General features: G+C 39.7%; 1 protein-coding gene across 20 annotated transcripts in view; it reads left to right on the top strand.

The window, feature by feature from the left end:
* Positions 1–19,047, top strand: part of NRXN3 (neurexin 3) — a 1,012,014-nt gene that overhangs the window by 314,587 nt on the left and 678,380 nt on the right. For all 20 annotated transcript variants that reach the window (XM_027638371.1, XM_027638372.1, XM_027638389.1 and 17 more), the window contains 2 exons: positions 8,850–9,288; positions 14,691–15,074. In XM_027638371.1, the coding sequence (XP_027494172.1) occupies positions 8,850–9,288; positions 14,691–15,074 (823 nt within the window). The remainder of the gene's footprint in view (positions 1–8,849; positions 9,289–14,690; positions 15,075–19,047) is intronic.

Genomic DNA, 19,047 nt, shown 5'->3' with positions numbered 1-19,047 from the left:
ATCCTACCTGTGGAGGGTTTGAACTTTGTTCCATGCCATGGAATTTGAAGAGAGGTGAGCAAAGAGATCCTGGAGACATGTCAGCGTTGGCAGGTTTTTGCACAGGGCAACAAGAGAGGCATTAAAAAGTTTAGAATCCCATGGTATTTTGCTCTAGACATATGGAGGCAGGTCCTCCTCCTCACCAGTCCATCTTACCTGTGAAGTGCGCTGTGACAGATGGTGTCAGCTGTAGGATAGTGCCATCCTGCCAATGGCACTTCTCCAGCATACCCAGAGTGTCTTTGCTTCCTCACAGGAGGAAAGCCTAGCTGAAGGTATGCCTCTTTCTTTGGCTGACACTGCAGTTGGAAGGAGATACCAGTGGCCCTGAGTGGGCCTTTGTGCTAAGGCTGAGGGAGGGAGACATATGCTGGGATGCAGCACCCTCAGGTGTTACCATCCAGCTACAAGCAGTGACACCATCCTGATTCAGTTGCACCCCTTCAAGTTTGTAGAGTTAGTCTATGCAATACTAAATAAAAATACTTCCTCTCTTGCTCTAATCACATTGTTATTTGAGCAATGCTCACTTTTAGGCATGTGTTCTCCCATATGTAATGGTAAATGTTTTCAATTTGTTTTTTGCTGGACAAATGACAAAAACATGGAAAACCCCACTGTGGTTGGCACAATTGGCTTAGCACATTGGAAGCCTCAGCAGTGAGACTAATGCTTGCCTGGCATATGGAGACTGAAATATCTTCTTGTACCTGCCAGGGATATTCTAGTGAAGCTGGCTCAAGGCATATTGGCTAGAGAAGATAGATAGTGGAGAAAAACTGCATACCTGTGAGCGAGCAATATCTATTCAGTATTTTCACAGAAGACGTTAAACAACAGTAGTGTTCTCATTAAAACACATTTTATCACTGAAGTGTAAAGCTGAGTGAAATTAAGAGTTTTTGTTCCAAAGGAGTTCCTCTAGCCAACATTTGTTTTCATTGCTGCTGGTGAGATTTTTTTTTTTAAATGGAAATCCATCAAATCTTCAAAACTTAATCAATATGTAATATTCTGATATTTTCTGATTCAAGTTATTTCATTGTGATTATTGAGCTGACCGCAAATACTCTGGAGCCAGTTTAACAAGAACTGTATTTTCCTGTCCAGTTCAGTTCCATGTGGTAGCTGTCCTATAGCGCCCTTGTGCCCATTCTCCTATAGGGACCAGACTACATGATTAAGGTGCTTTGTGGCAAAAGCAGTCATGTGTCTCTGCTGAGGTCAAGTGGGACCCTGACATTATGTCATGTAAAAGCATTTCCCCAGGGAACACAGACCAGAGGTAAAAATGGGGATTGCTATTGGCAGTAAATGCAATGCCTAGAAAATACTGGTTTGTGTTATGGTAAGTTCATGCAGAAGTTTTCTGTTAAGTTTGATGAAACTAAACTTGCCATTTTGGGTTGTTATGGCTTGAAGTGAAGCATTTCATTGCTAATTCTCTGCTCGGGAAATGGAATTCTGTGTTAGAAAGCCGTCCTGATGGAAACATTCACCCAACCATACTAAACAGATCTGTTTCCTGAGATAGATCTTTAGTACTTGCACAACCTTAGGTGGATTTGAAATACAATGCAATCACTAAGTGGAGTTTTATTTGCTAAGTCATTGTCTGATACAATTTTCAATGTCTTGTGTAATAAGGTTCAAGCCTTAAATGATCAATGGGGGCATCCTAAAATAATTCCTCTCTGCCTTTCAGATGAAATCCTTAAGACACTTGACAGTAATCATTTCCTCACTTACTCATCACTGAACCAAGCTAGACAGATTTAGCTTGTGCTTGCTAGACAAATCTGAGATTTCAGGATGCACTTGGGAGGAGCAGAGTATTCTGTAACTGGTGGATGTCTATATAAGCTTAATACCAAAATGAATGTAATTGAAGTCAACTGCTGTGTTCTGGTAAATAAGCTGCTGTGATGATGAATTTTTTTTTCTTTGAGCACTCAAACCTTCATTAACTAAGAAGGTCATTTGTAAATTTAAGCTCTTAAAATCTGTGAGATGTCAGAGTTGTGTTAATATAAGGTTTATTCTTCCTTTCTCTGCATCAAACGCTAGGAAAGTCTTTAGCTATGGAAAATTTGCCCTTTCACATGTTCCTCTGCCCACCCAACACAGACTCATATAAAATAAAACTGGAATGAACCATGAGAGGTTATCTAATCCCTTATGCTTCCACCATCCAGAAACAAAATTGATGACATCTGAGTCTCGACAAATATTTTTTTAGCTTGTAATTAAAGGTTTCCAGCAATGGCTGCTCCTCAGGCAGTCTTTTCCAGTGCTCTGCTGTTCTTAAATTAAAAAAGCTTTTCCTAACATCAATTGTAACACTTTCTTGCTGTAATTTTTGCCAATTATTTCTTGGCCTTTTCAGCATAGATACAAAGAAGAGATTGTTCCGTTCTGCTTTGTAGCAACCCTTTTCTATTTGAGCACTGTTATAATATCTCCTTTCAAACTTACTTTTCTTTTCTAGAGTCCTGGTTATTCTTCTTGCTCTCATCAGGACTCTTTCCAATAATTCCACTCCTTTCTTGAAGTACAATTCTCCAAACTATACATGATTTCTAGCAGAGTACAGCACTATTTCCTTCTCTGCCTCCATACATTCCAGAATGCACCTTTCAGTCATTGGATGCACCAATGAATGCTTTTCCGTGTGTAGCTGTTAAGTGTTTATTTCTTCTGTCTTGTTTTAGCTCTGCACTGCATAGACTCAGTGTAGAACATAGGATTTCCTCATTATTGTTTATGAATGAATATTTGTATACTACAGACATATCTTCTCTATGTCCTTCTTATATGCAGAAACACATCCAAGATACAAGTTGCTTTTCAGGGCTACCATGAGGTATGACTTTGTCTATGGCATTAAACCATGTGCTGTGACACAGAGGAACAGATGAGAAGTGTCACAGCTGGCCATCTTGGCTTCCTTGTTCTGCAGCTTTTATTCTTCTCTGTTACTAGGCCAAATGGAGGTTGAATATAGCATAAATAAGAGGAAAGTTCAATTTGTGTGCCTGAATCCACAGTTAAATGCCTTAAACACTTTGCTGTATTTATTCTCTTACAGATTTTGGCTAATGAGCACTTCTGCAAAACTGATTCCATGATCTCAAATTGACCACCACGATGTGAGGAATATATTTTAGAGAATATTGAGTTTAGGTGACTTTTTCACCATTGCTTAGAAAAATCTGTGGGAAAGTGATATTTTAATAAATCCAGAAATGATACCTTATTTTCTGTGATCTGTTTCTTCACTTATTGAAGAACTTGAAGTTTCTGTAGCAAGGAAAGAAGAGGATTTGATCCTTCCATCACAAAAGAGTATTCATCCTTGAATAATAGTTCATGCTACAGCCAATTCTACTTAATCTTACTGCCACCCATGCTGTACCTTTTGGTAGCTGGGGAAACTGCTTTAGTCTTTGAGACTAGTGCAGAATCCTTCAGAGCAAGAGATGCATTTCTCTTTCAACTATATAAAGGTTTCTGCCCCCTCTAGACAGTGTGATCCCTTTTATTTCCACAAATAAATATATATTCCTCCATGGAGGGACCCTGAACAAAGCCCTCACAGTCTAAGTGCACCAAAGTCTGGGGTTTTCGGCTCCTGCTATGTCTCTGAGTGTCTGGTCACCTGGCTGGGCCAGGGGTCCTGTGCTCTTTGTTGTGCAAAGGGCCAGCACTAGTTTGTGACCTCTTGCCTCAGGCTCCTGCCACCCAGAGCTCAAGCTAGTGGCACACTGAGCTCCCTACACTGAGTATATTCCTCAACACTGAGTGAACACCTATTCTTTGTTAAACATAATTCAGATGAAATGGAGGATTGCATTACTTTACTCAGCATAGGACAAATCATATTTGAGTCTTATTTGTGTGGTTTCAGTTACTTTTCATCAATGTTCAATGTATTGTTTTTCATTACAGGTAAATTAACTCTTTCAGTGTAGTGAATGGTGATTGTGTTTGTGATCTGATTACAATTGTTATCCCAGTGAACAAGTGTAGCAGCTTTAGTTGCCCATCACTGAAGCCTTGGATTGCTTCATAGATAGTCTGCCCCAAACAGAATGTAAAGCGCTTTTAACTAGTCTGTTTGTTTCTACTTACTCATCAGAGCAGGCTAGGAAAACACAGTTCTGATAAACCAGTGGGTAAACTGTAATTTTTTTAAGCTGCAGAAACTTGTCTGGTTCAGTGCAGGTGCCTTTAAGGAAGTCTCAGAAAATCTGAATGTCTTGCAGTTATCCCTTCTGAGGGATGGACAGTTGGTGAGGGGGGCAGCCTGTGACAGAAAAAAGCAATTGGTGATACATAGAATAAAACAGGTGAAAAATCTGGCTGAACTTTGGAAGGGCTCTTCATAGCTAGCTAAACATATGCAGCCTTCAAGTTATTGCTCTTTTCCATGGTGGTCATCTAATTTGCCAGGCAATCAACAGCCATTTGCCTTTAGAGCATGCCTGCATCCAACCTGCACTGGAAATCATATTTCCTCCTTAATAGCATCAACTTTGAGAGGAATTTTTATATTGGCCACTGGCCAAGTTTAGCACATAATTTTTCTTCACTTTTTGTCTCTGCCTCTCTATCTGCAACTTCACTTGATTGCAAAGAGATGCTTTTCATCATTGTGAAAAGCCATCTGATTAGAACTCTCATTAACCCATGAATGCAACTTCTTGTAAGTTTAGCTGGAGAAATTCCTTGAATACTTCAGAGTTGCAAAGATGCCATTTTTAAGAAACCGCAAAATTAGATTGTCTATTTGTTTTAGCTCTGCCTAAAACAAACTCGTCTTTCTCAGCAGATTATAGGAAACACAATTTAATGTATATCTTCTTTTTCCCTCAAAACATCTCAGATGTCATGAAATTCTCCTGCTGATTATCAGGTCCATGTGTATTTGGACTATCCCATTCCTGACCATCCATTTATACTGGTCAAATTCATTAAACAAAGGCATTGAACAGTTAATATTCCTTTTTAAAAGATTGTTTAGAAGCAGTCCTCATGGGAAAGGAAAAACCAAATTTTTTGTTATTCTTGTTTAATTTTTGGAATATAAAACAATTTGAAGATTGGAGGAATGACGGTTACTTTTCAAATGCTCTGTGCATAGCTTTTGCTAGTAGTTTCTTTTCCCCTTTCTGTTTTCCACTTTCCTTCCCAAAATAACTGTGAGGTAATGTGTATGTCTGTATCAAGAATCATGTCCTTAACTCCCTCAAACCTTTTCTGATACAAATATCGGACACGGGATGAATTCAAGCTTGTCTCTGTTTGAACAGGTGAGGTTGTGTTTGTTTAGGAAGCATCTGAGAAAAATGGGCACTGTTTTATTGCTTTACTTTCTTCTCAGTTGCTATGGAAGCCATGTCCCAGAGTGACACTATGTTCAAGTGAGGGACAGCACTCTGAGTCAGTCATGGCCTCATTTGGAGTTAGAGGTGTGGTTTCAATCAGTATTCTGCCATACTGAAAAGCCTTCAAATTAGTTCAGAGGTTGCTTATGACACTACAAGGTAGGAAGTGCTATGCAGATTCTTCTGGAGGCAGAAAGCTTCCTTGATAAAACTTGAAAATTTTTCTTCTCTGGCTTGCAGCAGGTAACTCTAAGAAACTAATTCTTGAAGCTTATATATTTGAACTATAGAATCAAGTTTTTTTGTCCAAGACTTTTTACTTGCCTTCATTTTTAATGGTATGTTGCAAGGTAGGATCACAAACACATGAAAATATAAAACAACTTCACTGAGAGCACTGGTGACAAGTGAGACCAGAGCTGACAGCAGCATCTACTCCTTTACCAGGCAGTTTTAACAGTTGGGAAGGATGTGTTTCATCTGTCCTGGAAACTGTACTGAAACATCTGTTGATTTCATTAAAACACAAAGATTCATGGGTTATGAGGCCAGAAAGAACCATTATGATAATCTAGGCTGATTTGCTATATAATTAATTCCTGTCTCACTGTATCTTTTAGAGAAAACAAGATACTATTTTAATTTAAAATTTACCAGTAGCAGAGAACACACCATAACCTGTAGTAAATTATTTCAGAAGCAAATTACCCTCAGGTTAAAATAAGTCATAATATTTTAAAATGTGAATTTCTTTAACTTCAGGTTTTAGCCTCCAGATTCCACTGTTCCTTTGTCACATGAACTGAGGAACCCTCTATTGCTACATTCCATTTTCTGCACAGGTACTCACAGATTGTAATCGGATCACCTTTTAACCTCTACCTATTAAACAGACTGAATTTGAATGTTCTTCACTATGGGACATGCATTCCAGTCATTTAATTATATTCCCTTTTTTTCATTCTTGAACCTTTGGTTTAACAATTGAGCTGTGGTTATCAGGAGCTGCCTTAGCATTTCTCTGTTCTTGCCAAGGATTTTCTTTGGTTTTACACACAAGGATTATTTTTATCCTTTTCTTTTATTGTGCTGAAAGTTCTGGTGTACCTGATTATATGTCAAGATATTAATGTCCAAATGTGTCTTTCAATAATACCTCAAGTCAGCTATGGAAATAGTTACACTTTTTTCCTTAAACACAGGTGCTTTTTAGATTTCTCAAGCTAGGTTTTTTTTTTTCCTAAGAAAATAATTTAGAACCACAAACAATTGAATAATGGAGATTCTGATTGGGGTGGATCTGTTTCTTTGAAAAGATTGAATTCAGAAATCTTGTATCAATTCAACACGCTTTATCTTCTCTTCCTCAGGTCTTCCTTTGTGCTTGCTTTCTTGGTCTGTCCTTTCAAACTTGCTCTCAGATTCTTCATTGTTAGTGACTTTCTGGTTTGCTACTTTAGTATCAGTTTGTGTACTTGGTGTTCATTTTTCGTTCTGGTTCTTTTTGACCCTACTTCCATGACCTCCTGTGGCAGCAAGCTCCAGAAGTTCACTACCCTCTATGTAAATAAGTACTTCTAAAAATCCATTTTAAACTGACTTCATACAAGTTTCAGCAAGGGCCTCTAGTTCTATTACTGCAGGGTTTGGCACAGAACAGTTCTACATTAACCTTCTCCATCTTCTGTAAACTTCATTCCTATTTTTCCCAGTGGTCTCCAAGTACGAGCCCTGGTGTTTTCAGGCTACCCTCATGAAGTATCCTGCTCCATCCTCTTAGTTTTTCTATTTATTTTCCTCTTTTTCTTTGAGAAGCAGAGATGGGACTTCATGCAGTGCTCAGAACTAAAGTCTGACTGAGGTGCACATTATTGTCTGGCAAGAGTGGAGGCTGTAATACACACCCTTGTTGTGTCAATGAAAGCACATGTAAGGTCTGTCTAATGAGAGCATTTGACACGGTTAATCCATATCCATACAATGAAACCAGTACAGTCCCAAATTTGAAAGTGTATTTTAGTCCTGTTGCAGCTATTAATAGACTTGATGTTTTTGAAACCTGTGTGAGGGCAGAGCACTTTATTGGGAATTGGAGTAAAACAAGCTACTGTGGGTCAATACTGTCCTCTGCTGGGAGGAACTACAGCTTTGTGCCATGTCTCCAAATGGGATTTAATAGCTGGCTTCTCCTTTCACTCTGTGTTTTGCCTTTGCAAAGGAAAATCTGATGCTGTGCTGACTGCGCTGGGGAAATTCTCCTTTAATGCTTAGCGAAAGCTGGAAATTCTTTGCTTACTATGAATGTGATGAATTGTGACTTCATTTACTTTTTTCATCCTGAAGTCGCCTAATTTAGAAGCTTATCCCTCATTCTCTTCTCTCACCTTTAAATATTTACTGCATGCGCATTTCTCTGACTTCCCTGTCCTAATTGTAGAATTAACAATGCATATCTACTTTCCCTTCTTTTTTCATAACAAATTGATGACAACTCATCCTGATAGCATTTTGAAAACACAAATCAAATGTGTATATACTATATGTATTAGACACAAAGTATTTAAAAATAATAACTCCTTAGAAGAAATGAGTCTTCAGTAGTATCACAGAACATGAATACAATAAAAATTGTGTTGGTTGCAGAAGTGCTTTTGCTTGCTGTGTATGCCAGTTCTGGGTTTAGGAAGCATGGAGGGGGTTGAGAGAAAGTACAGTTTACAAATATTTCAGTTTTGTGCTTTCTACAGTTCCTGCCTATGTGAGAATGGCATGGGGCAGAGAGGAGTCTGCTTTCCAGGAATTAATTCTGTACCTGTTTGTGCATGTAGTGATATAAGATTCCTTGATAAGAGAAATTTTAAGTCTTTTGTTTATTTTTTTCTGTAGGAGCTACAGGGCAATCACTAACAGTTCACAGCAACTTGCTGAAATTTTTTTGCATCTCTCTCCTAGTAGTTAAGTGGGCTTGTAGGAATAATAGTGAAATTATAGTGGTGGTACTGAGTTCCCTGCTGTGGCTAGTAGAGATGGACGTGGAGGTTACCCTTTGTTATGTATTTTGTATGGGATTTATGCAAATATAACAGCATGATACCGGACATACACTGGATTTTTTGTACAAAAGCTTTTACAGCCGAGTGGGCCTGTGGTAGAGTTAATTGTTCTTAGTGCCTTTCAGTTAAATATTCTCTTCTGACTGCTTATGTGACCTACAGTTATTGCAAAGTACCCATTGCTGTCATTTCTATACACACTCCTGGTTCAGCTCTCTCCCTCTGTCTTGATGTCAGACTCTTGCACTGTCTCCTTTCTGCTTCCCCCTACCTTTTGGAAGAAGTTTATCTCCCATGGCTGAAAGTAACTGGGGTGTTTGTATTGTATGCAGGATTGATGTATGATACTTTTCCTTGTGTCTGGCAGGTTGTTTATAAGAATAATGACATTCGTCTGGAGCTGTCTCGCTTGGCACGGATTGGTGATACTAAGATGAAGATCTACGGGGAAGTGAAATTCATATGTGAAAATGTGGCTACGCTGGATCCCATCAGCTTTGAGACACCTGAGGCCTATATTAGTCTGCCTAAGTGGAATACCAAAAGGATGGGCTCTATCTCATTTGACTTCCGAACCACTGAACCTAATGGACTGATCCTTTTCACCCATGGCAAGCCTCAGGAAAGGAAAGATACCAGAAGCCAGAAAAATACAAAGGTAGACTTCTTTGCAGTTGAGCTTCTAGATGGAAACCTCTACTTGCTGTTGGACATGGGTTCTGGGACCATCAAAGTCAAGGCCACCCAGAAGAAAGCCAATGATGGAGAATGGTATCATGTGGACATTCAACGAGATGGAAGATCAGGTAGAGTGATGACTGTTTCTTAAGCAGATTCACATTTCAGGTTCAGACCTAGGGCTGTGTATTAATTCTCAGAACCTTCTAAACCTGTTAGATGAGTCACCTTCTTAAAAAAGCTTGGTGGTACTCCAGTGATGTTTATCCAGCAAAGCAAAGATGTGATGACTAGGTTTAGTGTGAACTTTGGATAGCACATCCAGAGGCAGTCTATTAATATTTTATTCACAGTCCTTGGATATTCTGGATCTATCTTTTCAATTGCATGCATAATTATAGTGATAAATTCTTTATAGGCCATGGTAAGGTTTAAGGTCTTCAGAACCATTGTTCTCACTTTGACAAATTTCACTGGTCTCATTTGGGTTTCTGCAGCTGGTGTCTGGTCATGAGGAAAATAAAAGTAGTGGGCACAACCAGACACAAAATTATGCCAACAAATCAATATTTTCACCCTATTCTGTTCTGGAGTTCTGCTTCTCTTCTGTTTCTTTTAGTATTTTGTAGTTTTCAGTTAGGCTTCTTTACATCTTTTGGATGCCAAATTCTAATGAGTCAACATTCAGTGGATGTTCCTTTTTCTTGCCTTGGAGCTTCTCATTTTCAATTATGTGTTTTTGTTTATTTCTAAAAATACACCTACCTTGCAATTACCAAGAGTTATTTTGTTTGTTTCTAGTGCTGAATATCAAACTAACATACTCGTGATGTGCTCTGAAATTGTGGAGAACAAAAATGATCAAATACTGCAACTTCATCTTGAGAATATGTGAACAATTGTAGTTGATTTTTTTTCTGAACCATTGGGATCTCAAAGCCTTCCCTTCAAAGGAAATTTTGTTTACATTTGCAAATGGATTTGGGTTGTCTGGTGATCTCCAGATGATAGTTTTAGATCCCAAACTTGATTTTTCTAGTTGCTGAGTACCATCAGAACAGAGAACACTACTAGAATTTTCTTCCCCTGAGTTCTTAAAAGAGCTGACTTTTAGATACCTTGCAAGGCCTAGCTGTTTGAACAGGTCTTTGCCTGAAGCTATTTTTTTCTTTGATGATGTGAGTAGTTTCTTTGTATTTGGCATGGTGCTCTACTGGGACTTAATATGTGTGGTTATATATTGCTATCTCCTAAGGACATCGATAGGGACATTTTACAAAGGAAACCATAAATAAATAAGTGGAGCTTTGATTTCTTTAGAATTGCTAAAATTTAATTAGCTTCCAAGGATAAACTCAATTAGTTGCATTCAGTACTGACTTCAGTTTTGCTTGCTCACTTGGTGACTGTCTCATCCCTGAAGAGACAACTGCAGAGGGAGAAGAAAAAAGTGACTCTAGGCTCTCCACAAAGAATGTTTGTAAAACCCTAGGAACAGGTACACATGTTCATTTAAACTAGGAGGTTGTGACAGACAACATTGCTAGTTGATGAACAAAACTGTAGAACTGACTTGTTTGTCACTTGACAGGGAGATTTGTGATGTTCTGGACATTGCTTAGAGGTAGCAAGTTTTGAATTAGAAACACTTTTCGCAATAGGAAGGAACATGTTTGTATGTTCTGGTCCCTTTTTTTTGTTTTTCTAAAGTATATTTTCTGCTGACAATGAATACTTGGTTAATGATCCTAGTGACTGATGTCTTGTGTCTTGAGAAAACCAGGATACTGGCATTCATTTCTTTACATCATACCCTTTAGCAAGCATCAGTCACTCTTATTCAGTGACACTTGTGATTGACATGAGAAAGGAGTTCTGGATCTCTTCTTGTTTATTCCTTGGCTTTTCTCCCACATGTGGAGTGGAGAATGGTTATACCGTGAAGATTTTTCTTTTCCCCACAATGTGGATGCCTGTTATCTAGAAACTGAATTAATGAATTTACTTAATTGAGGCTAACAACAGCCATTGGTGTTTAATGAGCTAGTGACCTAGAGGTTCCGATTTTCTTTACTAAAACAGACAAGCCTTTGTTAGGTGTCATCTCTCCCCTTCTTTTTCCCATTTCTCTGATAATCCAAAACTTCAGGTTCTGCTGAGCTTAGTAAAATAGCCTAAAAATGCACATATTCCCTATTGCGATGCACTAAGGCAGGAGCACTAGCGCTGTGGGAGCTTGGCAGTCATGCTCAGATAACCTCTGGCACCTCTAGTCCCCTTAGGCCTTGTGTATGCTTTGGTCTGTGTTGGCTGCCAGAGCAAGACAAGCTGTTTTCGTCTCTCTACTCTGACAAAAGCTGGTAGCAAGGACTTGGGCACCTAGTGTCCTGTAGCCCTTCTGTCCTTGGGGAAAGCTCCCACAAAGTGTTCACAAAACTTGTCACAGTTTCAAGCTGGGGAACCGTGAGCTTGTTACACAATATTTTTAGCTGGTCATCAACTACACAACATACATGATGTCCCACCCACTCAGACACTAAAAATCTTACTGGAAGTTTTAATGTACAGTTGCATCAGTGCACTGCTTTGTATGCCAGCTCTGCCCTCAGTAACTGTGGTATTTTGGTCTGTTAGTTCTTTAATCTTGCACAAAGTGCCTAAGGCACTGGAAAGGAGATGCTTGGATGCTTCTGATTTCTCAAGATCAATTTGGATCAACTTGGATCTACTCTAAACAGAGTTGCAAATATGGGTTTTGGAGGGGGGGGGAAAGGATGTCAACTCATGGAAGTGCTTCTTCCTAGGGTCAATTCAAATTTCTCCTTCTTAGCTGGTTGGTCTTAAAAATGCTGTGCAGCCAAACTAGTACCATCTCCTTACAGGAATTGTTGCAGAGTGCAAAACACTGGCAGAATGTTTTGATTTCTGTCTAGCCTGTTTCCATTCATCATCTCACCATCTTTCTCCAGGTTTTATACTTCTTGGTATCCCACATTTCTTGTCCTTTAGGGGGTTTCTTTTCCTTTGTGGCTTTTGCAGGTGATATTTTTTTCTCTCTGTAGTAGCAGCTGTCTAGAGCTCAGTGTTCCAGTATTTCTACAGACTGCTTTTGAGAAGTAGCAGGAGAGATGCTGGAAGGGGGACTGCAGTTCCGTGGCTCTGTGACACATTGCTTGTGCAACTGTATGTGTATTGTCATGTGTTCTCTTTTCTTTGTAAAAGAGAAAATGCCTGTGGTGCTGCAGCTTGTTTTTACAAAATGATTCATCAAATAACTATTGTTCTCTTTGAACCTTTAATTTGTAATGCCTGTGTTGCTTCTGACACTCTGCTACCTCTGACATTATTCCTCAATTATTCCTGAACGTCACACACATGAAATACCTCATGTTTGTGTCGTACGTGCCATTCTCTTAAGAGGGCACCTATTACAACTGAGAAAAAAGTGTGTATACATGTCTGTACTTTCTCACAGAGACACAAAATAGGGCTAATTCTATTAACTCTCCCACCTTATTTTAGGGGTGTAGATAAAAATGCAATTATGTGAAATTAATCTTAAAGCTTGGATAAGTGTCTCTGAAGACAGACTATCTTAATGACAAGGCAATTGGAGGTGATGATTTACAGCTAGGGAGAGTGAATTGCTGATTTTTAGATGAATGTCTGATGGGCAGATGCCCCTATCACAAAAGCTGCTAAATGCTCTTCAGAAGAATACACTGCTCTGGGATGTGAGAGATGTGCATCATGTTTTCCGTTTTTCTTTGGATACACTGTCTGACCTTTAACAAATAATTTTGCTTTTCTGTATCTGTTTCATATATTCTTATTTATTTATGTATTATATGTTCCGATTATTTTATGTGCTGGGACAATTTCTTGAAATATATAGGAATGGTCTTAGTGCAGTATGCCCACATATTGCTTGGAGCGTATGGAAGCTACTAAAGTTTTAATAGTAACTGTTCTTCAGAGATAACCTTTGTCTCTCTCTACCTCAATTTTCCTGTTTATAAAATGGAAATTAGAAAACTTTCTTTGTAAAATCATAGAATATTTTACTTTGGAACAAACTTCTGGAGATTTCTAGTTCAGTTTAGACTTTCTTCAGGGTCATGTCCGGATGGTGATTCCGCAGCTTCTCTGAGGTTTCTGTTCTCATGTTTGACTATTCTTGTGGTGAAAAATGTCCTTTTCTATGGAGTTGGAGATTCCCTTGTGTGGTGGTTTAGGAATAGTACTTCCCAATTTAGTGCCCCCAGCCAGGCTCTCCAAACCCCACTGCCGCTTGCTAGCTTCCCCTCCCCCTCCCCCCTGTGGCAGACTGGAGAGGAGAATTGGAGGCACAAAAGGTGAGGGTCACGGGTTGGGATAAGAACAATATACTGGAAATGGCAATGGGATAAAATGAACAGTAGCAACAACAATATTGGTAATAAAAGGGTACAAAAGAGTGATTCTCATGTGGAGGTGCTCACCATGGAGCTTGACCCAAGTGCAACCACGCCACCCTGACCACTCTCTCTGACTGGGCACTAGCACCATGCCATCATTCCCTCTGGCTTGGAACCATTGTTACCCTGCTGCTCCGTCCTCTTGACTGGAAGGAACACGCTTGACTGGAAGGAACCCCTTCTCCTGGCAAGAGAGCCCCTCTCCCCCACCCCTGGCAATGATGTGAGATCCCCCCTCCCGGCTACTGCAAAAATTAACCCTGTCCTGGCTGGACACCTTACTGCAACTTGTGATCAGTGTCTCTTGTCACTGCAAGTGCACAGTGCTGACTCATGTTCAGATCCTTGCCTGCCACATCTCCAAGTCCTTTCCTGCAGAGTTGCTCCTTAGCCAGTTGGTCTGCAACCTGTACTTGAGTGTGAGGCTATTCTGACCCTGGTGTAGGACTTTGTATTTTTTATTTTTGATTTACATCAAATATTGATATCAGTCCTTTGATCCACCTTGTAAAGGTTTCTCTGAATGGTAGCCTAGTGCTTCCTCCAATACATCAACTGTTGTCCTCAAGTTGATGTCACCTACAAACCTGATGATGTCTATTTAGTTCCATCATCCAGGTCCAGGTTTGGAGGTACTGATTAAGTGTTTTCTGAAAGAACTATGTAGTGTGAATTACTATTCTTTTGCTTATCTTTTTTCTCTCCAGTCCTATATCAAAATTCTGTATGTTCTCAGTAAGTCTTTGCTTTACTGGATGAATACTATTGAATAATGCTCAGTTTTTACATATTATTTAACCATTGCACAGTTATGATTCTGGCTTTATAATGCAATTTGGGATACAGACACATCTTCAGTCACTGCAGGGAATTACTTAGGACCTATAGTTCAAGAGGAGACAGAGCTGTGTGAGAGACACACAGCTAACATATCTGTTGGAATTGCATTTGGGTAGGGAGGAATCTTCACTCTCCTATGGTGAACCTTTAACCTCACTCAGTTATTGGAAAAAAGTGAGCTAAGCTGAGACTGTAACTGAAAGTATTAATGCCTTCTTATCCTCCTCATTTAGGTACTATATCGGTGAACAGCAGACGCACCCCATTCACCGCTAGTGGGGAGAGCGAGATCCTAGATCTAGAAGGCGACATGTACCTTGGTGGGCTGCCTGAGAACAGGGCAGGACTCATCCTTCCCACAGAGCTCTGGACAGCAATGCTGAACTATGGCTATGTCGGCTGTATCCGAGACTTGTTCATTGATGGAAGAAGCAAGAACATCCGGCAGCTGGCAGAGGCGCAGAATGCTGCAGGAGTCAAGTCCTCCTGCTCCCGCCTCAGCACCAAGCAGTGTGACAGCTACCCGTGTAAGAATAATGCAGTGTGCAAGGATGGCTGGAATCGCTTCATCTGTGACTGCACTGGCACTGGCTATTGGGGTAGAACATGTGAGCGAGGTAAGTCGAGTTTTCTGACCTCATTTACACAAAGCTGAAGGTGTTCTCATGAGACTTTTCCCTGCCCTTGTTGGTCTTCCCAATGCTAAAGTCCACTCCCTACACGCAGAAGAATTTCTTCCCTGATTGTTTCCTCCCAATTTTTCTACCTTCATTTCATTAACTTACTTTGCCACTTCACTCCCTAAGCCTTCTGAAGACCTTGTCTTCAGGTTCCAGAGTTTCTTTGGCTACGTATGGTTTGTGTCCTGAGGCAGAAAATGCAGATTCATGTAGGAAGTCTCAAACAAATTTCTGGAAACATCATCAAGTGTGAACTTAAGTTATGGAGATTTTTCTTGCATAGGACAGATGATGAATCCCAGTTCTATCTAGTCTTTCTCTTTTTTTGTCTATGGTAGGATTTCCTTGATGGCTGTTTATGAGTAAAGGCAACTAATGAGATAGTTTTAACAACAGCATATCTCTGAGTTCACCTCTGATAAGGTAAATCTGTAGGAGATTGATGGAAGATTTTCTGCGTCTTATTTGTACTTACTCTGAATGGTGATTTAAAGACATATAATTGGAGATATGAGGCCCAAGTGCTGGTAGGCAGGCAAAACTTTGTGTGTGTTATAGACCACATGGAAAGGAATTTACTAATGTAAGATATCTGAACTATATATTTCTCAAAATATTTAGGTGGTTCCATTAATTGTTGTTATCCTTATTGTGCTGCTGCCACCATCAGAATGAGGTAGGTTAGTGACTTTAAAGAAAAAGATGAAGGTAGGATCACTTAGAAAAGAAAATACTCCCTAATGGGTGTTTTCTATATTGAAACCAATCTTTCTGTTAATATTTGGCCATTAGCACTGCATTTGGGCTGAACTGCATTCTCAGTACACCCAAGAATTAACTGTAAACCATTAGCAGAGTCTTAAGGCTTTCAACCCCTTCTTTCTATCACCTTGCTTGGCACCATGGTTATAGCACATATCTTAGAATTGGAAATTCAGATATTTTTGGGCTTCTGTTGTAAATATTTGAGCAACTCTTTTCCCACTCAGTGTCCGCCTTATGCATTTTTTAATATTGATCATAGTAGCATGCCACTTATGAGAAAGAGCATGTAAGTTAGGTACAGTGCATAAAACATTAGGCAGAATTGAGATTTGTAGTTCATTCTCTCTCCAGAGAATTTTCTTCTTTGTAGAAAGTTTTTGTTAATGACCAAAATTCTTTAACAGACTTTATGGGATTTTTAGGTTTTACAGCACAAGATCTGTGATTTTTCATAAAGCTGCTCACAGCCAGCAAGTCGTAGCATGCTGCCCTAAGTTGCCAGTGAACCATCAACACTGACCAGCTCTGTGATTCGGGAGTTTCTGAACTCTATCTCATGTTCATCTCCTGGACCTGGCTCACAGAAGAGAATCCAAAGCTAAACAGTGACATAAAGAACAGGATTCATCTCATGTACCTTTAGATATCTAGGGTGTTAGCTTTTACTTCTTTTATTATCAGTGAAAAGAAATCAGTAGGTTAAAGGCATGTAAGCATTTTAGTTTGTGAGAAATGAATCTCAAGTCTGGCCTAAGATCCATAACATGACTGTGCTGTGATGAGCATCAGTCTGAATTAGAAGAATACATTTATGAATAAATGTCTAGTGTGGGAACTTGAGGTCATGATAAATATGTTTTAGATTCAAAGTGTATTTAAGGTTAACAAAACTGTGATAATGTAGTTCAGGACAACATAAAAGATGTATGCAAAGGTCCTAATCCTGAGAAACTCATTTTGTCTGTAATCAGAAACTACAGACCCATTACTTGTTTAGTGCCAGTGTCAGGCAAAACATGGCCGTAATGCCCGATGTTCCTCGGCAGTGCGAGAAGCGGCTCACAGGGAATAAATATTTGAGACTGGAGAAATGAAAAAAGTTGTACAAATTGAAGTGGATTTGGCTCCAGAGCATTTATTGTGGTGTTACACAGCAACCTCATACTGCTCTGATACAACTGCTTGATGTCAGACAACTGATGTCAGATTTTGCCTCTGTGAACAGAAGCGCTGCAGGCTACTAATGATAATACTTTTAATTCTCCTGGGCTGACACCCAAGGACTATTGCAAGTCCTGACTTCAACTGGCCTGTGATCCAAATACTGTTGGAAGGAGAAAAGTTGAGATGTCGACTGAGAATGGAATCAAAGTGAGAGATGCTGCCATGCCACAGTGGCACTGCTGCATTGTGACTAATGAGCTACCACAGGGCAGGAACAGCCAGGCTGGCTTGTAAGGGGAGGGATGAAGATGGAGCAGGCTAGATCTTCTAATAGGGGACATCTACTGACCTGCTTTTCCAGTCTGCCACCTGTTATCTATCACTGTCACTTTATTTGGTTCTTACACTTCTGTCCTGTTAAAAGAGGAGTGTAACTCCTGCGGCCCAAGATGTAGGATAAAGGGTTAAGGGGCAGGGGAGCTTGAATAAAGAATCTTCTATGCTTGGTGACTATCAGGAAAACCACTCTTTATCACAAAGCAAAACATGTACTTAACATTTAGTTAAAGTACTTAAAATAGAAAGGACGTATGTACAGCTTTAGGAAGAAAAGCAGATGATTCAGTTGTTATTGGTGGTAAAGTCTATCTCCCACTTTCCAGGTATAGGATTTCTACATTTATAATGCTGCATTTCTCATACGTTTTATACTTTGCCGTGTGAAGGATCGTTACACATTTAAATGGACTCAAAAAGCAAATTGATTGTGTCCGTTAAAAAAGAGGTTTGCACTCCTTTTATTCATGATGAAACAACACAAATACACAGTATGCAGGAAACTACCTCTATCTAAAGCTTGTGGGAGTTTGTCTTGTCAGTGAAGTAACACCTCTGTGTATTCAGCCAGTTACAGTGGATGCAACATGGACTTTGGTTGCAGTGATCTGCTCAGGCAATACAGATAGAGAAACCTTTCTGTGACTGGAGTTTGATAGGGCACAGAACAGAGAACTGCTGCCAAGGCCTCAAATTCATTCTTACAATTCCAGTACCTAATAATTCATTTGGTATTGGCAGTGGGGTAAACAGACAAAGGTGTTATCTGTCTTAAAGTGTCATAATTTCTAATAGTAATAGTAATTTCTCCTTGGGATAATTGAAATTTCATAGAAGAGATGGAGTGAGAAATGAAAAAGACCAGATTGTGCTGAGAGGATATGAAAGTGCAATGGGGTTCATGGGCCAGACATACTCAATGCCAGGCTGTGAGGCTAAGCAAAGGCAGCAGCAGCAAATTCCCATTTCACACCTCCCACCACAGGCTGTGCTGACCAGGTAACACACTGTTAGTTATTTATTTTCTTAAATCCTTACTTTCTGTCCTCTGCTGTCTTTCCATAATGGTTCTCTACTAACCAGTCTAACTCAGTGTGACAATATTGCAAATCATATGTGAGAAGAACCTTCTTAAGCCACTGTGAAAATTAAGGAACTGCTATAAACATAGCAACATTTGAATGAGTTTCTGAAATGAGAGATTCCAGAGCAACTGTTGGAAGGAAGCAGTGGTGTGGCTGTCCACCAGGCTAGGAAATAACACTGTTGGCTTTGAAAATAGAATGAACTATCATGGCGTGCTTCTTTAGATGCCTTGGATAAGTACTTTTAAGATAAAAAAGTAGAAGCCTGTCAATGAGGACTTGTACTAAATGTCTCCATTCCCCATGAAGTCAGAGAAGGGAGGTAGTTGCTTCTCAGGAGAAATCCAAAGCAATAACATCATCTGCTTGCCTCCTTTTGTTGATTTGCCTGTTTTCTTTTATTGCTTATGTGGAGATTCTGGTCTGATAATTCAGTATTGCTGCACTCCAGAAGTTAATTCCCTGTGGTGCAAAGGAGTTAACAGTGCCAAACTCTGAGGCTACTGGACTGACAAAAAAGAGGATGTCTTGTTTGGGAGGGATGGGGGGCACAAAGCAAA

This window comes from Corapipo altera, unplaced genomic scaffold (assembly GCF_003945725.1).
Source record: "Corapipo altera isolate COAL_440 unplaced genomic scaffold, ASM394572v1 23, whole genome shotgun sequence".
NCBI classification, from domain to species: domain Eukaryota; kingdom Metazoa; phylum Chordata; class Aves; order Passeriformes; family Pipridae; genus Corapipo; species Corapipo altera.
This window is presented reverse-complemented; position numbering and strand designations above follow the sequence as displayed.